Source organism: Carassius auratus, unplaced genomic scaffold (assembly GCF_003368295.1).
Source record: "Carassius auratus strain Wakin unplaced genomic scaffold, ASM336829v1 scaf_tig00022813, whole genome shotgun sequence".
NCBI lineage: Eukaryota > Metazoa > Chordata > Actinopteri > Cypriniformes > Cyprinidae > Carassius > Carassius auratus.
Genome location: NW_020525219.1, coordinates 35,385 through 56,513, shown reverse-complemented (window position 1 = coordinate 56,513; position 21,129 = coordinate 35,385). Strand labels below are relative to the sequence as shown.

Here is a 21,129-nt window from a genome sequence, read left to right as displayed (position 1 = left end):
GCCACATAATGGCAAGCCATTCCCAGAAGTGTCAGAATGGGTTATGGGAATAATAAATCATGGCTACTCCCTATAGTTCGCACTACGACCCCCACGCTTCTGCAGGGTGCTCTCACATTTCAGTACACAATGAGAAAACTCACGCTCTGTGTGCCAAAGTGGGAAATCTGCTGGAAAAAAGAGCCATGGAAGTTGTTTCCAGCTCATAGCGACTCAGGACTTTACAGCCAGTACTTCCTAGTTCCCAAGATGGATGGCTCCTCGTAAATTTACAAAGTGCATGAATGTGGCTCTCTTCCCTCTTACGCAGAAGGCAATTCACATTCTCAATTACCTCAATGACTGGCTGGTTCTGGCTCACTCAGAGTTGGAGGCCTTGAGTTACAGAACCCTGCTCCTCAGCCACCTGGAATGCCTGAGGCTCAGGGTGAGTTTTGCCAAGAGTTTACTGTCTCCCAGCCATTGGATACCATTTCTGGGAACAGTACTCGACTCAGTGACAATGAGGGCAACGATGGTGAAGGAGCGCGCTGCCGCTCTACAGTGTCAGCTGTCATCAATGCGACTCTTCAGACTAACATCACGACTGCTGGAATGGGCCCAGAGCAACCTGGGTTCCCAGAGGGCAGTGCACTTACTGGGCAAACTGAACCAGGGGTGCGGGCATGCTGCTGAGAAGCAGAGTCCATTCAGATGAGTTGGAGGCCTCACCCGCAGACATTTCAGAATATATGGGAGATCTTTGGTGAAGTGGAAATAGACCACTTAGCCTCAAGAGACAACTCTCATTGCCCTAAATATTTTTCCAAGAGTTTTGTCATACGCCCCGATAGCAGGCCATTTGGGTGGCAAAAACGACCTTGACGTCTGATTTATGAGAGGTGCCAGAGGCTTAATCCGCCTCACCTTCCTACTATCCCTTCATGGGACATGCCCAAGGTGCTGAGAGCCTTAAAGGGTGCCCTCTTTGAACCAGTAAGATTCATCAGACTGAAAGGCCCTATTGCTGTAGAGCGCTCTGCTACTGGCACTGAAACCAAGGCATTGCTATACACCAAAGATGCTCTCCACACCCCACAGAGCACAAGTGGTTACTCTCTCTGTTACAAAACAGAGGAAGATCAAGAGATGAATCTACTATGTCCTTTAAGGGCACTGAATAAGTCTGCACTGATAAGGCAATCAGAACAGCTCTTTGTATGCTTTGGAGGCCGCACCAAGAGCAGTCTCTTCGTCTTGTGCATGGTTTAGCAGTGTGACTATCACAGAAATTTGTGCGGCGGCCAGTTGGAACTTGCCACCCATATTTGCTAGATTTTATAATCTAGACATCCCTGCACTTCATGCTAGGGTACTTTCTGTGTAACCTCACTGAGCTTATTCTGCTTCTATTCTGCTATTGTCATATCTTGGTATCATATATCAAGTATGATTGCATTGGTTGTTCCCCCGTTCTTAGCACGCCATTATTGAACTGGGTTACCATATCATCTAGCGACGCAGTACAAGTGAAGTATTGAAAGGGAATGTACTTGTTACAAACGTAACCTTGGTTCCCCGAAATATATAAATGAGTACTGCATTCCTTGCCATGTTAAAAAGGATGCACGACTCAGTCATCGTTTTAATCGAAGTAACCTCAATGCCTGAGGCAAAGCGGCCTTAATTTAACCAGAGGCCACACCCATTCTGGCAGGCTTCACTGCCATAGGTTCGTTCAGCACCGCTGCCGAGCCATTGGTTCATTTCTATACACTGCACGAACCGATAGAAAGGCAATTTCACTGCGTGATTGAATAAGGCTTCAGTTCAGGAGAAAAAAGTTAGTTTTTACCATAGCCTCTAGCAACGCAGTACTCGTTCCCGTATTTCAGGGAACCAAGGTTACATTAGTAACAGAGTACGTTTTACTTACATTCTAAATCATAAAACACCTTAAAAACATTTTCAAATGTCTATTTCACATCTGATAGGAAATATCCTACAGATTGCAGATGAGCAAACACTAAAAAATGTCTTGGCAGATGTAAATGCAGACATCAAATAGAGATCTCCGTGATGTATGTCTGCTATCAGTGTTTGCAACAGAAACTCTAGATTTAGATACATACTGAAACTATAAAACTGTTCTATATTATTATTATTATTAAGGGTCTGATATAAATATATTAAAAAGATATTTCTGAGTACTGAAACTCTTACAGCAAAACAACAAAATTCAAATGACAGTCATCTTTACAATAGTTTGCCAGCTTCCTTTCTGTGTGACACCATTTTATTAAACACAACAGGTAAATAACTTACATACAGCTATTACATCAATCATATAAATTACAATATTGAACATTAAATATGAATATAAATATGTCATTAAAAATCTTAAACTTACAAAAATAACTAATTTCATGTTTCTGGTGTCAAACTTCCTTCACATTTATCTACATATTCATTTCTGTATCCTAATTTTATTTCTGCAGGCAGATGCCAGAGCAGACTCACAGATAATGCTTATCTGATGATAACAATACAGCTTCCACTGCTTCTTTTCAGGTTTTATTAGAAACGAATTGGCGCATTACCGCCACCGACTGGTATGGAGTGTGCAATAACAGTTCCCTTCCCTTTTTATACCTTCTCAATTCATTTAGTTATTTTAGATATTGAAAAATAAATAACAGGTGGTATTTTGTAAAATATCTACTAGCTCGACTGCTTTTATTTTTCTATCATAAAAGATCATGAGAGTTTCTTGAGAGAACGCAAAGATGCAAAGGCAGTGGAATATGATTTTTCCTCCCATTTCATATTGTTTTCCGTCTCTGTACAATGACTTAAAAAATATACAAATATAATTTCTACAACACGAGATGAATGAAACATCAATAGCACATCAATAATAGTCTATATCAAAACAAATCTAAAATGACAAAACAAATCCCTTTTAGTAGTCTTTTGGTATGGAATATTTATTTACACGTAAAAAACGCTCTGCTTTCCTTTATGAATAAGAGTAAATGAGTCAATAGTGATACACTGTGTAGAGGAAGTATAGTTAAAACTCATAGACCAAAGATTTCATTCAATCAAAGAAATCTTAAAATAAATTTGTTTCCAGTGTCAAGAGAAGGAGTCAGCTCTACTCTTCAAAGGAAAAGAGATTGTGCCGAAACACAACTCTTCATCAGGATGAAGCTTCTTTCAGCAAGTTTTTTTCAAAAAAGAAGAGACAGCGAAAAACTCCAACACAATTAATCACAAAATGTTTATTTCTTCTTTTTCATCATTCTTAGTAAACATGAATCTAACATCGGTTCTTAAAAAGAGAATAGACTAAAAGAAGGGTGTCTCTGACCTATGTGACTTTAGACGACTTAAAACACTTAACAGCACGACAATTACTTGAGAATATAAGCTTATGAATGTGTGTACATACAGCAAAGAACTTCATTTCTAGTAGGAAAAACTACTTTTATTTTATTCACTCACTAAAATCACTCCATAAAAAGTCATGTAAATGGATCAAAATACAAAAATCACAAAGCAAAATTATTTAAACAATACAAAGTTAATCTTATTCAAGAATAAAGATTTCTTCATTTAGGATGAGACCTGTCTTTTTTTAGTTTATCTTTATCTCACACTAGAAACTGTTGGTCTTGCAGATGAACTCTGTTAACTCTAACAACTATAGACAATGTTTTGTTGGGTCATGTTTGGTGAGGACACAGTATCACATTTAAGTGTTCTGGATCTAAAGATTAAATATACTGTTATTTCAAACCTTTAGATTTTTGGTTGACTGAGTTAAGAAGATAACCTTCCCACATGTTAGGCAGTGATATGACTTCTGGTGTGGATCATCTCATGTGTTTTCAGCTTTTGTAGCTGAATGAATCTCTTAGCACAGTGTGAACACTTGTAAGGTTTCTCTCCAGTGTGGATCATCTCATGTATTTTCAGATTTGGTAACTGACTGAATCTCTTGTCACAGTGTGAACACTTGTAAGGTTTCTCTCCGGTGTGGATCCTCTCATGTTTTTTCAGATTTGGTAACTGACTGAATCTCTTGTCACAGTGTGAACACTTGTAAGGTTTCTCTCCGGTGTGGATCCTCTCATGTATTTTCAGACTTGGTAACTGACTGAATCTCTTGTCACAGTGTGAACACTTGTAAGGTTTCTCTCCGGTGTGGATCATCTCATGTGTTTTCAGATATCTTGACTCAATGAATCTCTTGTCACAGTGTGAACACTTGTAAGGTTTCTCTCCGGTGTGGATCATCTCATGTGTTTTCAGATTTTGGTGACCAACCGAATCTCTTGTCACAGTGTGAACACTTGTAAGGTTTCCCTCCGGTGTGGATCCTCTCATGTATTTTCAGATAATGTGACCGTTTGAATCTCTTCTCACAGTGTGAACACTTGTAAGGTTTTTCTGCAGTGTGAATTGTCTGGTGCTGTGTCAGTTCAGCATCTCTAACAAAAGTCTTCCCACAATCAAAGCACATATGATCTTTCACATCACTGTGTCTTTTCTGGTGTATTTTTAAAGAACCCAGCTGAGTAAAACTCTTTCCACACAAAGAACACATGTAAGGCTTCTCTTTTGAATGAACTTTTAGGTGGTCCTTCAGTGCATCTGTCCTAAAAAATGTTTTACCGCACTGATCACAGTAAAACGGTCTTTCTCCAGAGTGAGAACGCATATGTAATTTATAAGAGCACTCCTTTCTGAAAGACTTCCAACACTGATCACATGTGTATGGCTTTTCTCCGGTGTGAATAGTCATGTGTTCCTTAAGATTTATTTTAATTCTGAAACTCTTTCCACATTGATTACATGTGTGCGGCTTCTCTCCAGTGTGAATAGTCATGTGTATCCTAAGATATCCTTTATGTGCGAAACTCTTCCCACATTGATCACATGTGTGTGGTTTCTCTCCACTGTGGATTTTCATGTGAGACTTAAGGCCCCCTTTATGTGCAAAATTACTTCCACACTGATCACATGTATATGGCTTCACTCCGGTGTGGATTTTCATGTGATCATTAAGGGTTCCTTTTAATTTGAAACTCTTTCCACATTGATCACATGTGTGTGGTTTCTCCCCAGAGTGGATTTTCATGTGTCTCTTCAGGTTTTGTTTTAATGTACAACTCTTCCCACACTGAAGGCACCTGAAAGACTTCTTGGCTCTTCTTTTCAATGAATTACTTTTAGTCTGTGAGTGACTCAAAGATTTTCTGAGATCAGTTTTGACATGATGGTGTTTCTCCTCCACTTCACTCTCCTCATTCTCTTCCGTCAGGTCTAAAATAAAAGTAAGAAAGGTTTCATTTTGAGTAAATCATACAATTTAGAGACATTAAACAGTCAACCTTGAAATAAACTGCTATAAAAAAATATTTATTTTGAAGTATTTATAGGTATAGTTCCCCCCAAAATGAAAATTGGTTACTGTATATTTACTCTCTATGATTTACTTTACATCCTAGGCATATCCGACCTTCATCTTTCAGGTGAAAACAATCACAGTTACATTTAAAATTGTTCTGGCTCTTCCAAGCTGTACTGTATAATGGCAGTGAATGGTGTCCCTGTTTTTGAAGCTTAAAAACTGCATTCAGCCATCACAAAACTGCTCCACACGGCTCCGGGGTGTTAATAAAGGCCTTCTAATGTTAAACGATGCATTTAATGTAAGAAAAATATAGATTAAAAAAATGTATAAATTATAATCTCCAGCTGCTGGTTGCTCAAGCAGGCACATTCACAAAAAGGCGTTCGAGCGTGTGATGTAGGCGTAGCGGAATGTGCAACCTAAGCTTTGTGGATAAGGGTGTAATCTCGCCTGAACCAAGTTTTGTTTACAGCTCAGCTCCTGTGGTTGTAGTCCTACCTCTCCGATAGATCCTTCAGCGAGTTTTGGAGGCGTGATGTTTCTAAGTCACAACAACTTGCTCCTGGGGTTCCTCAAGGCTCAGTACTTGGACCACTTCTCTTCTCCATCTACATGACATCATTAGGATCTGTCATTCAGAAGCATGTGTATCAGTCTCTCCTCTCTTCCTTCTCTGAAAATGTCTTCACTGCTAAAACATCCTACTACCACAACAAAATTAACAACTGTTGTGACACTCGGACACTCTTCAAAACATTCTCTTCTCTTCTTAATCCGTCTCCACCTCCTCCTCCATCGACTCTTACAGCTGATGACTTTGCAGTTTTCTTCACAAATAAGACAAGAACCATCAATGACCAATTTTCCACATCGCAGATGGAGGACAACTTCACAATGACCAATGCACACTCTCTTCACTCTCAGAGATGGACGTTTCCATACTTATCCAGTCCAGTCATCCTACTACTTGTCCACTTGATCCGATCCCCACTCACCTCCTTCAAGTGGTCTCTTCTTCAGTCATACACTTACTCACATTATCAACTCATCTCTTCACTCTGGAGCATTTCCCTCAGCATTTAAGCAGGCTCGGGTAAGCCCACTGCTTAAGAAACACTCTCTAAATCCAGCGCTTCTAGAAAACTACAGACAATCCCTTCTTCCATTCATTGCAAAGACACTTCAGCTCTCTATGTTCCTTGTACAGAAAAGTGGTTTCAAAAGTGGCCACTCAACTGGGACTGCCCTGCTCTCGGTTACTGAAGCCGTGCGACTGGCAAGAGCAGCTTCAAAATCCTCAGTACTCATCTTACTGGACCTGTTTGCTGCTTTTGACACTGTTAATCACCAGATTCTCCTGTCCACCCTCAGAAAGATGGGCATCTCTGGAACCGCACTCCTTTGGTTGTAGTCCTACCTCTCCGATAGATCCTTCAGCGAGTTTTGGAGGCGTGATGTTTCTAAGTCACAACAACTTGCTCCTGGGGTTCCTCAAGGCTCAGTACTTGGACCACTTTTCTTCTCCATCTACATGACATTATTAGGATCTGTCATTCAGAAGCATGGCTTTTCTTATCACTGCTACGCTGATGACATCAAACTCTACTTCTCATTTCAACCAGATGACCCGACGGTAGCTGCTTGCATTTCAGCCTGTCTGAGTGACATTTCTAGCTGGATGAATGACCATCACCTGCAGCTCAACCTTAACAAGACAGAACTTCTGGTGGTTCCAGCTAACCCATCGCTTCATCACAACTTCTCTATACAGCTGGGTTCGTCAACCATAAATTCTTCCAGGAGAGCCAAAAACCTAGGAGTCTGCGATTGTTTTTGATATCCGAGTTTTGAAGCAACCACAATACCAATAACGTGATATTTAGCCCCTAAAATGTGAATTTTACCAAGGCAACCCTTCCAAAAAATTGATATTTTAACCCCGGGAAGCAATTTTTATCGGGGGAACCGCCTGGAAATGCGATTTGGCTAGTTTTGGACTAGTTTTGAGAAACAACTGGGCAGGATTTGTTGTAAAAACCTGGCAACCCTGATCTGAACGCACATGCTTGAGATATACTTCTAATTACAGACCCTAGACCCTTCCTGTCAGAAAAAAGCCACCCAACTTCTTGTCCAAGCTCTTGTTCTCTCCAGACTGGACTATTGTAATGCTCTCCTGGTGGGCCTTCCTGCATATACTGTCAAGGCTCTGCAACTGATACAGAATGCAGCAGCAAGGGTTGTCTTCAATGAGCCAAAAAAAAGCTCACGTTACTCCTCTCCTCATCATGTTACACTGGCTACCAGTAGCCGTTCTCATTAAATTCAAGGTACTGATGCTTGCCTACAAGACGACCACTGGCACTGCACCAACATACCTAAACTCACTAGTTCAATCTTATGTATCCTCCATAAGTTTGTGCTCTGCAAGTGAACGACATCTTGTGGTGCCATCCCAAAGACGTTCAAAATCACTCTCACTGACCTTTTCCTGGACTGTGCCCAGCTGGTGGAATGACCTCCCAATCTCAATTCGTACAGCTGAGTCTTTACTCATTTTCCCAGAAACATCTAAAGACTCATCTTTTTCGCCAGCACTTAACCAGCTAATACTAGCACTTTTCATTCTAAAAAAAATTATAATAAAATCCCTGGCTATGCATTCTGTACTACACTAACTGAGACTTGTCATGGCACTTGTATACTCTTGTTGTTCTCTTGTTGACCTGGCTGCTTCTTTTGTTCTCATTTGTAATTCGCTTTGGATAAAAGCGTCTGCTTAATGATTACATTTAAATGTTCAATAAAGCCTTATTTTGACTTCTGCTTCTTGAGCTTGATTTTGCAGGACATCGCAGATTTTGACCACGACAGATGGTCAGAAGTGCAGTGCTTAAAGTACACATGAAATTAAAATGACTATATTTACTTTGTTCGCCTAAATTGATCGTTTTGTGCTGAACAATTCATCCATGCGAGTCAATCCACACAAAAAAAAATTTTGGCTTCATAATCTTTAATCAAAATCTGAAAATGCCCCTCCCCTCTGCATTGGAGGACCTTCACTGATGACGTAGGCTTGAGGAATTGGGCGTCTGCTTAATCCGTAACCACGCCCCTCCAACTGACAGTAGACAGGCTGCCTGTGTGTTTGCGAGCATTGACAGCGCATGAAAGGAGAGATAGCGAGGAGGTGCATTTTTGGTTGTGGAACTCACGGAACACTTTTCCCTTTCCCTAAAATTTCCTCGTTACGGTCCAGATGGATCGATATTATTACATTTCGAGGAAGGAGGGATAACAGAGTGTTCACGGATGTGCTCGAAGCACTTCACGCGCGAATACTCCAAAAACAGAACAGAACACGTAATGAGGTTCTTGAAATATCTGTCATTAACAGATAACGCTGTCCCGTCAGTGTAGACCGTTGGTACCTCACAAAGTTTGACGACGGTGAGTTGAAATGAACCATGTCTCATCCAATTGAACACACCTACTTATCTAGAGCCAATCAGGTGCTAGTTGGAAAATAAGCCACGCCCATTATTTTTCCTCATTTATTATTCCGTTTCTCTCGGAAATACGTCACAACACTGAAGAAAAGCCGTTTGCAACTTCCGTTTCACGGGGACTTTAAAGGCGTCCATCCGGTGTGTTTAAATATATAAAAGCATGGAACATTGCGAACCAAGTGAACGAAAATACAGGAAATTGCAAACTACACAACATATAAAAAGAGTTCAAAGGGCATAAAGAAAGAACTGATGTTGTCACATATTTTTTAAGCAAAGATGGTGTCCACAAATATCATCAGTAAAATACAGCTTTTAATATAAATATCAATGTTAAAAAAAAAAAAAGGGTATATACTCAATGCCAAGGAAACATTACATAAGTCACAAAGCTAGAAGGTATCTATTTTACAAGGATACAAGGGACAAGTCAGTGATGCTGACTGATGATTCACAATACTGAATAACATTTTTTATCACTGATTTCCTCATTTAAAAAAAAAAAAAATAACATGTGATATTATAAATTAAAAGGTGTCCATCTATTACTTCTCAGACAAAAAGGTTGCACATTTTCTTTGTAGAATTGAAACATCAAATAACTACGGAGCCCCGCACATGACATGCAGTAAATAACAAAACTCAAGTGAAATTTTAAAACAAATGGCAAATCAAATGAATAAATAATAGAAAGAAAGAAAATCTCTTCATATAAATAACTTTTTCTTTAAACAAAGATGCTAAATACATGCACCATAAGCCGATTTTGATTTAAATTACATTGCATAATTTCGAAAAATAAAGCAAAAACTGGATGGTTGGATTTAGCTTTTTGAGACTATACAACAAAAACGTCTGAATGAAACAAAAACAGCACATGAACTGAAAGAGAACTCAAATTCACTCTCTTGCTATCATTTGCTAATTTATATGATTTCACAACTCTTATGGCTGTTCGAACTATAATCACAAAATCTGATGAGCAGTTTTTTTTTATAACTTTATCATAAATGAAGAATCAGGAATAAACACCAACCTTTTTGTTGTTCAGTATCTTCATGCTCCATTCTGCAGGTTTCTGGATCACAAGTTTTCCTTATATATAGTTTTCCTGTTTACACAGTGGAAGGCATGTTCTAGACATTTCATAGAGTTTTCCTTTATGCAAACAATTCGATTCCTCCCTAGAGAGAAGGGGCCCCCAAGACTTGTTATGGTTTCCAGATGTTTCCCATCTCAGGGTCTGTCCATTTCTGCTATGCAGGCTTTTTCTTTTTACACACAGTGTTAGATTATAATGGAAGAATAACTGGTTGTATTAATGGCTAGATTCACCTTGATTATACTTGATTAAGTCATAAACTGATTAATAAAAATCTTCAACATTTCCCCCTTTGAGACTTTGTAAGTCTCACATTTGCTTATTTTTCTCCAGATATATATATATATATTCTTTATTCTATTCTCTGTTTAAGAACAGATGTTAGAAATTCAATTTTACTAAGAATGCTGAATAAGAAGAAAAAACATTTTGTGAGTAATTGTGTTAGAGTTTTTCGGCGTCTCACAAACAGCGCTTACCCGGTGACGATCTTTTACTGTGATAATCAAATAATGCAGCTTCCAGTGCTTCTTTTCAGGTTCTATTAGAAATGAATTGGTGCATTACCGCCACCGACTGGTATGGAGTGTGCATGTACCTTCTCAATTCATTCAGTTTTTTTAGACACTGCAAAATAAATAGCAGGTATTTTGTAGAATATCTTCTAGCTCGAACTGCATTTATTTTAACTGCAATAAGTTTATTGAGAGAACGCAAAAATGCAAAAGCATTGGAATATGATTTTTCTTACCATTGCATATTTTTTCTATCTCTTTACAATGACTTCAAAAATATGCATAAATACAGTTTCTACAACGTGAGATAAATAAAACACCAATAGCACATCAATACTAGCCTACATCAAAACAAATCCAAAATGACACCTATCTTTTTAGTAGTTTTTTGGTAGGGAATATTTACACGTAAAAAACGCTCTACTTTCCTTGTGAATGAGAGTAAATAGTGATACATTGTGTAGAGGAAGTACAGTTAAGACTTGTAGACCAAAGATTTCAATCAATTAAAGAAAACTTGTGTCAAGAACACAATCTAACACAATTAATCACAAAATTTTCATTTCTTCTTTTTCATCATTCTTAGTAAACATGAATCTAACATCTGTTCTTAAAAACAGAATAGATTAAAGAAGGGTGTCTCTGACCTGTGACTTTAGACGACTTAAAACACTTAACAGCACGACAATTACTTGAGAATAGCTTATGAATGTGTGTACATACAGCAAAGAACTTAATTTCTAGTAGGAAAAACTATTTTTATTTTATTCACTCACTCACTAAAATCACTCCATAAAAAGAAATGTAAATGGATCAAAATACAAAAAATACAAAAATCATAATAAAGCTCCAGTGTGGATTCTCATGTGTAAGGGCTCCTTGTTAAATGTTTCCGGCATTGATCACACGTGTGCAGATTCTCTCTGGTGTGGACGTTCACGTGATCATAGGCTGTTTTTTAATGTAAAACTCTTTCCACACTGGGGGCAGGTGACAGATTTTTTTGGCTCTTTTCGTAGTGCTGGAGGTGTCATTTGATTTGGATGGAAACTTCGCATTGTGAATCATTTGAGTCCGTTCGGTAGTTCATAGCGGGATCGCGAATCATTTGAGTCAGTTCGGGAGTTCGTAGCATGATCGCGAATCATTTGAGTTAGTTCGGGAGTTCGTAGCGTGATCGCGTTTCATTTGAGTCAGGTCGGGAATTCGGAGCGGGATCGCGAATCATTTGAGTCAGTTCGGGAGTTCGGAGCGGGATCGCGAATCATTTGAGTCAGTTCGGGAGTTCGGAGCGGGATCGCGAATCATTTGAGCCTTTGGGAGTTCAGAGTGATTCATTTGAGTCAGTTTGGGAGTTCAAAGCGGGTTTGCCAATCATTTAAGTCAGTTCGGGAGTTCGTAGCGTGATCGCGAATCATTTGAGTCAGTTTGGGAGTTCGTATCGTGATCGCGAATCATTTGATTAAGTTCGGGAGTTTGGAGCGGGATCGCGAATCATTTGAGTCAGTTCGGGAGTTCAGAGCATGAATCATTTGAGTCAGTTTGGCAGTTTGGAGCATGTATCATTTGAGTCAGTTTGGGAGTTCAGAGAGGGATCCAGAATCATTTAAATCAGTTCGGGAGTTCGTAGCGTGATCGCGAATCATTTGAGTCAGATCGGGAGTTCGGAGCGGGATCGCGAATCATTTGAGTCAGTTTGGGAGTTTGGAGCGTGAATCATTTGAGTCAGTTCTGCTCAATCCCACAATCAACCCTTTTTTCTAAGAGTGTTGTGTCCAGCTGTCCATGTACTGCTTTGTCCATCCATTGTTCCAAAGCAATCCCAGACAGCAATATAGTGTTGGCCCAGATCCGCCCACATCTGGCCCACGTGAAATCCATGAGGGCCAGATGTGGGCCGTATCTGGCCCGAAACTGCTTGCTTGTCCGGGATGTACACTGATTTAAATGAAAACGGCTTGAATGAAGTCTACAGCATCATTAAAGTAGAATCAAGAATAAGCACAAACCTCTCCGTTCTTCACTACTTTGTTCCATTCTGCGAAGTTCTGTATAACTTTAAGTTCTCACTGTTCTTTCATAAACTTCTTCTTCTTCTTCACTTGTAGTAGACTGATGGGAATATTCCAGCATTAACTGGTGAATTGTTGAGTAGATAATCCAAGTACAATGTAAGAATAAAATAATAAATGAACTCAGAAATAAATGTACATATCTGTAAGCAACAAATAACAATGTAATTGAATTAAACTTAATTTACCTTGTCAATTAGCTGATTTTTTTTTTTAAATATATATAACATGTTTTATAAAATGCTATAATTGAATTAATGCTGTTAAGAGATGCAAATCTTGTATATCAAAAGTGGTGATCATGGTAGTTTCACAATCTGAGATAAATAAACCATCAATATTACATTAAAACATAAGAATGACATGCGTTTTAGAGCAGCTGACATTGTAGTGTAAGTAAATATATAGGCACAGGAGCATACTATTGTCCGTTTACATTTTTATATAATCTCTAACTATATTCATAACAACAAAAGTGTTAGATCCTTAATTTGTTAGTCTTCTGTATGTGCAGTAACTACAATAATCTTAAAACTGTTAAAATTATGGAGCACCAAAGCAATATTTTCAATATTCAAGTTTCTAAAGACTTAATAAATACAAATGCACAAAATAAATACAAAAATAAAAAATAATGGTTTTGTAATCGTCGCTTTGCTCAAACTCCTTGTACCTGAAATGTTAGAAACAATACATCGAGTTTATATCAGTCAGTCACCAGAGGGCGCTATAGTCAAATTTAAAATCTAGTCAGTGCACGTGATGTCTTTGATACTGTCAGTGTCATGTGCCTTACTTTGTTGGAGTGATTATTATAAAAGTCAGATGCTTTCAATAAATCTTGTGGCCCACTTGACTGTGACTGTATATTTTGGGTGATTTCCACACACAACAGATGGGTGTTGAAAGCTGTCAGCATGTATGAATGTCTCATGGCCCTATGCAGAAAAAAACAAACAATAGAATCAATCACAATGGTTTTCACTGCAAACATGTTGGATACTTTAAAGACTAATTTAAAAACAGACGTTTTGGAAAAGGGAATATTTAAAACAACAGCCAAAAGAACAGTCAGTATTGTCAGTTATATTCCATTAAAGCTCTACCCACATGAAGAGCAGTGATACGGCTTCTCTCCAGTGTGGCTCCTCTCATGTGTTTCAAAGATGATGACCAACTGAATCTCGTCACAGTGTGAACAATAGTAAGATTTTTCTCCAGTGTGAACTCTCTGCTGCAGTTTCAGTTCAGCTTTTGTAGTAAAAGTCTTTCCACAATCAAAGCACATGATTCTTCACACCTTTGGGCCTTTTCTGATGTAATTTTAAAGCTGAGTAAAACTCCTTTCACGCAATGAACACTTGTAAGGCTTCTCCTTTGAATGATCTTTCAGGAGGACCTTCAGGGATACTGGCCTAATAAATGTTTTACTGCACTGATCGCAGATATACCGGCTAATGAGAATGCAGATGTGATACTGTTATTCTGTTACATATGTTTATTTTTTTTTTTAAAAATCAAAGTACACTCTCGCTGGAATTTTTACATAAACATGTGCATATACACATATAAATTACTCACGTATACTATTGGACTTACATATACATACAGTATATGAAATACCCATGCACACTAATATGAAATCCATGGCAATGCATATTATGTTAGTAAGAAATGCATATACACTTGTGAATAACTTGCACATACATACAAAGTGGATGCATACATACACCTATAGACACTCACTTAAACGTATAAACTCGATCCATGCATATACACCTACAACACCACACGCACATATAAACTCGCTGCATGCAAATGAACCTATATATACTCGCATATACATATAAACTTGAACCAAGCATATAAACACTCGCACAAACATATAAACAAAGAGACTCATAAAAAACTATCACAAAATATAAAAACAGTCGTGGATCATCCAGGTACCCACACACAGTGAAAAGACTGAAGGGTATATAGACTTTTTTGAATGGGGTCATTTTTATAAATTCAGTTATTATTTTTTCTTGTGGAGTATATTGTGACGAGCGTCCTGAGGACAGATCAGCGTTGCCCTGGAAACGAACACCTTGCACCTGCAGAGCCTCATCACGAGCTGATTGGCCACACCTGAAGCTCGTTCGCTGCCGGCCAGATAAGCCGAAATCGACGCCACAACGAGGAGACTGATATCTCCAATGGGGCTGAGATCTAACCTGTGTTTACTCCTCTCTCTGCAGACACCAGTGTGTGACCGATCAGCGCCCACAAGAAACTGCACAGACGAGCACCCAGCACCGGGAGACTCGCACGGAGAGCACAAAAACACTCAGCACGCCCACTAATCACCTTAACGGCACTCTTGTTAATAAATCCACCCTCCGGGGTATTTATTTTGAGCTCTCCTTGTCGTGTGTTCTCTCCACCCCGTGACAGATGGTGGAGAATGTGGTCAATAGCAAGTGGAAGTATACCGACAAGTGATCTCCGTTGACAAATTATTGTTTTTTTTCTCTTCCCTTGTGTTCCCCAGATCGGCGAGCGCTCCTCCACACGGATGGATGAATTGCTGCAACGCCTGGCGGAGGTACGTCTCCACCAGCACCAAATTGTGGAGCATCTGGCCTTTCGACAGGGTGTGACGGAACAGGAACTTGCTGCCCTCTGCCTCGCCAGCTGACAACGCATACCGGTCGTAGAGCCCCGGGTTCAAGCCACCCAGCTGTTGCCCAAGATGTCAGTTCATGATGACGTAGAAGTATACCTGCAAATGTTCGAAAACATGGCGACCCTGGAGGGATGGCAGCGCGATGACTGGTGATTGACCACCTCCTGCACGCCCTGCCCCACGTCCATCATCAGGTGGTTGCTATGTGGAACCCCAGGATGACCCTAGAGCTGGTGGAGGCGATTGAGCTGGCCGAGGCGGCCCGAAGCCGGGAAGTGGGAGAGCGAGCGCAGCCGTTTCCCCGGAGGGTGGTCCAGGGACAACGCGCGCCGGAGGGCCTCCTTCAGCCCATGAGCAGGCTGATGGGCCCTGGTCCCCGGGATGAGCCTAAGCCCACGGATCCCACTTCGACTCCCGCGCGGACCTGGCTAGCAGGCTGTATATTACATCAGCACCTACCGGTAGGAGCCCCAGAGGCCCTGTTGGATTCCAGAAGTGCCGTGAGCTTGGTCCAAACCCACGTCCTCCCACCTCAGAGTGACAGTAAAGCCCAATTCCCGATAACCTGTGTACACTGAGACACGCGACAGGTCCCTGCCCGCCGCGTCACCATCTCTGGTCCTGGCCAATCGAAGTCAGAATAATAAGAGACTTACCAGTACCGGTGCTGCTCGGGAGAGATTGGTCGGGCTTTGAGGTCTTGTTGGCCACCACTACCCAGCCTGCCAGCCCCAGAGGGGCCCGTCAAGGGACACCCAGCAGAAGCCGCGCCGCCGAGGCCAGTGTGAGGATGACAGGCTGAAACACTGCTGGGCCCAAGTGTGCACGCTGGAGGGCAAGGATGTCCGGCCAAAACCACATCCTCTCCCGCACTTCATTGTGGAGAACAGCCTGCTCTTTTGGGTTGCCCAGTGGAGGGGGGAGAAGAAACAGTTACTGGTAGTGCCCCGATCAAAAACGGAGGTGGTTCTGCAGCTGGCCAACACACACCCCATGGCTGGCCACCTAGGGGCAGCAAACACTGTGCAGCGAATTCGTGACCGGTTTCATTGGCCAGGTTTGGACGCCAAAGTCAAGCAGTTCTGTCAGGCCTGCCCCATATGCCAGAAGACTTCGCCAAAACCACCTCCCCCCACCCCGCTCATTCTGCTGCCGATCATAGGAATGCCCTTCGAGCGCATCGGGATGGATCTGGTGGGGCCGTTGCTGAAGTCAGCCCGGGGACATGAACACATCCTGGTGATTGTCGACTATGCCACCAGGTATCCGGAAGCCTTGCCCCTTCGAAAAGCCACGGCCAAGAACATGGCGCATGAGCTTTTCCTGTTCTTCAGCCGAGTCGGCATCCCAGCGGAGATACTGACCGATCAGGGGACCCCGTTCATGTCCCGGCTAATGGCTGACCTCTGCCGCTTACTCCAGGTGAAGCAGCTAAGGACGTCAGTATACCACCACCAGACGGATGGACTGACAGAGTGCTTTAATAAGACCCTCAAGCAAATGCTGCGATGGGTGGCAGCAGAAGACAAGTGCGACTGGGATCTGATGCTGCCATACGTCCTTTTCGGAGTCTGAGAAGTCCCCCAAGCGTCCACCGGCTTCACCCCATTTGAGTTGCTGTTCGGCCGACAGCCAAGGGGGCTACTGGATGTCGCCAGGGAGGCTTGGGAGCAACAGCAGCCCTCTTCCCAACGTTCCGTCATCGAACATGTCACCGAAATGCGGCAGAGGATCGATCGCATAATGCCATTAGTCCGGGACCACATGACCAAAGCACAACGGGCTCAACAATGGCATTATGACCGGCAGGCCCAGCCAAGGGAGTTCCAGATGGGGGATCGTGTGATGGTGTTGGTACCCACAGCAGCTTGTAAGTTTCTGGCCACCTGGTAAGGGCCCCACACGGTCATAGAAAAGATGGGACAGTTGTATCATATTAACCTGCTCAAGCAGTGGATAGTAACCCGGGACCAAGCCACTGCCCTCGCCGCTGTGGAACCAGCGACCGTGGATATGAACCCGGATCTGTCTGCCGGACAGAAAACGAAGTTGCAGCACCTGGTCGGTCAGTTCTCCAATGTGTTCTCCGACCTCCCCAGGCGGACCAGTACCATCCAAACATGGCATCAAGACACCACCAGGAGTCATCATTAGACAGCGGCCCTACCGGATCCCAGAGGCTCGCCGGTGCACTATTGAGGAAGAGATTCAACACATGCTGAAGTTGGGGGTAATTCAACCTACCTGCAGACCGTGGTCCAGCCCAATCATCCTGGTCCCAAAACCCGATGGCACCCTCCGGTTTTGTAATGACTTCCGCTGGCTCAATGAAGTATCGGAATTTGACGGATATCCAATGCCCCGGGTGGATGAACTACTCGACCTTCTGGGAAGGGCCCATTTTATATCCACCTTGGACCTCACCAAAGGATATTGGCAAGTACCACTAACGGAGGAAGCCAAGCCCAAGTCAGCGTTTTCCACACCCAGTGGACACTGGCAATACTGGGCCCTTCCCTTCGGCCTTCACGGGGCTCCCGCGACATTTCAGAGGCTGATGGACGTCCTATTGCGGCCTCACCAGCAGTACACCGCCGCTTACCTAGACGACGTAGTCATCCACTCGGAGCGGTGGGAGGACCATTTGGAGCATCTGCGGAGGGTGCTAAGGGAACTCTGGAGGGCTGGACTAACCGCCAACCCCCGAAAATGTCACCTGGCCCTGATCGAAGCGAGGTATCTGGGATTCCAGGTGGGCCGGGGACTGATCAAACCTCAAGAAAGGAAGGTCGAGGCGATGCAGGTGGCTCCCCGGCCCAGTATGAAGACGCAGGTACGAGCCTTTCTGGGTTCTGGGGTTGTACTATCGCTGTTTCATCCCCAACTTCTCTTCCATAGCCGCCCCTCTGATAGACCTAACTAGGAAGGGGCAGCCCGAGCGAGTGATATGGAGCGACGAGGCAGACGAGGCATTTCACCGGATAAAACATGCGCTGACCTCCGAACCGGTCCTCCGCGCCCCGGATTTCAGCTGCCTCTTCCTATTGCAAACAGATGCCTCGGAATCAGGATTGGGAGCTCCAGGGAGGTGAGGAACATCGTGTTTTATTCATCAGCAGGAAGCTGACGGCGGCCGAGAAGAACTATGCGGCCGTGGAAAGGGAAAAGCTCGCCATGAAGTGGGCTATCATGGAGCTGCGCTACTACCTGTTAGGAAGGAAGTTCACACTGTTCACCAACCATGCGGACCTACAATGGATGTCCAGAGCCAAAGAAACCAGCTCTCGGGTGACCCGGTGGTTCCTCGCGCTCCAGGATTTCCACTTCACGGTTCACCACCACGCTGGCACCGCCAACGGCAATGCCAACGGACTATCACAGATCTGGTCAGATTTCTCAGGTCTGTCAGGTGTCACTTCCCTACCACCCCCAATTTCCCCCTTATTACGGTCACATCTTTCCACCAGGACCAGGTCAACGCGGGGGGGGGGGGGGGGTTTTGAGCGTCCCGAGAACAGATCAGCGTTGCCCTGGAAACGAACACCTTGCACCTGCAGAGCCTTATCACGAGCTGATCGGCCACACCTGAAGCTCGTTCGCCGCCGGACTCGCACGGAGAGCACAAGAACACTCAGCACACTCACTCCTACCTTAACGGCATTCTTGTTAATAAATTCACCCTCCGGGGTATTTATTTTGAGTTCTCCTTGTCATGTGTTCCTTCCACCCCGTGACAATATGTAAACATCCCCTGAAAACGTAATATGTAACATTTTGGGGGTCACTTTTGGGGATCATTTTGACGTGCAATTTCAGATTTGTGTAATGTGATCATCGCGGAGTATTATGTGGAAAACTGCATAAATATAATTCATTCATTCATGAATGACGGTGATTTAAACCGGTTGAACCTTTTTGTGAATTAAGACATTTTTATTCAAAATTCAGCATTTCCATCTCTCGATTCTGATGCGATACTTCAAAGTGCACATAAAAGCAGGTTGATGGAAACCCAGCTACTGTGACACACTAACTGCTCATTTCGAAATGAGTCAAGATGAGATGCAATGTGGTCACATGTGGTACAGGTGGTGTATGTTGTGGAAGAGCTATGGTAATAGTAAGCTGACTTAACAGTTACTCAAAGGAACCTGGCCTTGATGTCAACTGAGATGAGACACAAGACAACAAACAAACCGTTGCCATGATGAGTTGGGCATTGTGTAACTGACAGTGGCACTAAGACTTTGAACATTAACCTCAACGGAGCTACTGTTCAACATTATTAGACTTCTGTCTCTTTGATGTACAGGAAATAGTGGCCAACCAGAATCCAAAGTGACAGAAAATCTCTAGATAGTGAGAACGAGGGGGAATAGACATGAATTGAAATGTCATGCTTTTATTAAACTTTTATGAAACTGATATATAATCAACAGGTTTTGTTAGAATGTTTATCATACCATGTTAAAACATAAATTAATATAACCTGTGGGTGTGATTTCTGATATGCATATGATACAAAATATTCTGTTGATCAATTATGGATATATAAAATCTAGTTTTTTCATGCTTAAAGGAAATTGACAGGAAGAAGATGTAGATTAGACATGCAAACCACAAAGTAGAACGAGTACTGTTTCCATACAGTTCAAAGAGGTCACAGTCTTCATCCTGTTTGTGTTTATGAAAGACATAATTATCTGATGTGCATATAGATTCTGTGAAGATATTTCATGTTTCATGATGTTGATTGTAGCTGAACTGTGAGAAGCAGGGCAATTTTCACAAAACAATGTATATTCCTCAAGAACAAGCGTCAAGAAGTGGCTTCTGTATGTTTGTATTGTTCGCAAATATTTCTTCTTCTGTCATTGGTTTTTGCTCTCGAGTGGTTTCAGCTAGTTTAGTTCCGAAATGCATTCTATCTATTGTGACATTATCAATATTTTTAAAGGGTAGGTAAAAAAAATTATAATAACTCATGCTCATGTCAACATGTTGAATATGTTTTGCATGTGTGTTTGATGTTAAAATGGATATAAGGAAATAAGGACTGTGTCAGAGATGGAGGGAGATCATCAATCAATCAATCAATCACCTTTATTTATATAGTGCTTTAAACAAAATACATTGCGCCAAAGCACTGAACAACATTCATTTGGAAAACAGTGTCTCAATAATGCAAAATGATAGTTAAAGGCAGTTCATCATTGAATTCATTGATGTCATCTCTGTTCAGTTGAAATAGTGTCTGTTTTAATTTGCAATCAAGTCAACGATATCGCTGTAGATGAAGTGACCCCAACTAAGCAAGCCAGAGGCGACAGCGGCAAGGAACCGAAACTCCATCGGTGACAGAATGGAGAAAAAAACCTTGGGAGAAACCAGGCTCAGTTGGGGGGCCAGTTCTCCTCTGACCAGACGAAACCAGTAGTTCCAATTCCAGGCTGCAGCAAAGTCAGATTGTGCAGAAGAATCATCTGTTTCCTGTGGTCTTGTCCTGGTGCTCCTCTGAGACAAGGTCTTTACAGGGGATCTGTATCTGGGGCTCTAGTTGTCCTGGTCTCCGCTGTCTTTCAGGGCAGTAGAGGTCCTTTCTAGGTGCTGATCCACCATCTGGTCTGGATACGTACTGGATCCGGGTGACTGCAGTGACCCTCTGATCTGGACACAGACTGGATCTGGTGGCCACGGTGACCTCGGAACAAGAGAGAAACAGACAAATATTAGCGTAGATGCCATTCTTCTAATGATGTAGAAAGTACGGTGTTATGTGAAGTGTTCCGGTTCCAGTTTACCTAATTAATGCAGCCTAAAAATCCTTTAACGGATTTGGATATTAAAAGCATATTA

The 21,129-nt window shown here is 42.2% G+C and overlaps 1 protein-coding gene across 1 annotated transcript; it reads right to left on the bottom strand.

Moving 5' to 3' along the window:
* Positions 1-4,282: 4,282 nt before the first annotated feature.
* LOC113077527 (gastrula zinc finger protein XlCGF8.2DB-like) lies at positions 4,283-10,486 on the bottom strand. Its single transcript, XM_026249893.1, has 2 exons — positions 9,950-10,486; positions 4,283-5,310 (listed from the first exon to the last, which is right to left on the bottom strand). Exons 1-2 carry the CDS (start codon positions 9,978-9,980, stop codon positions 4,283-4,285), a joined length of 1,059 nt encoding a protein of 352 aa, XP_026105678.1. The 5' UTR covers positions 9,981-10,486.
* Positions 10,487-21,129: the final 10,643 nt, after the last annotated feature.

Coding starts and splice junctions, on each gene's coding strand:
- LOC113077527 (XM_026249893.1), bottom strand. CDS start 9,980: ATGGAGCATGAAGATACTGAACAACAAAAAG. Junction 5,311..9,949: donor AGATACTGAACAACAAAAAG/GTTGGTGTTTAT, acceptor CTTTTATTTTAG/ACCTGACGGAAGAGAATGAG.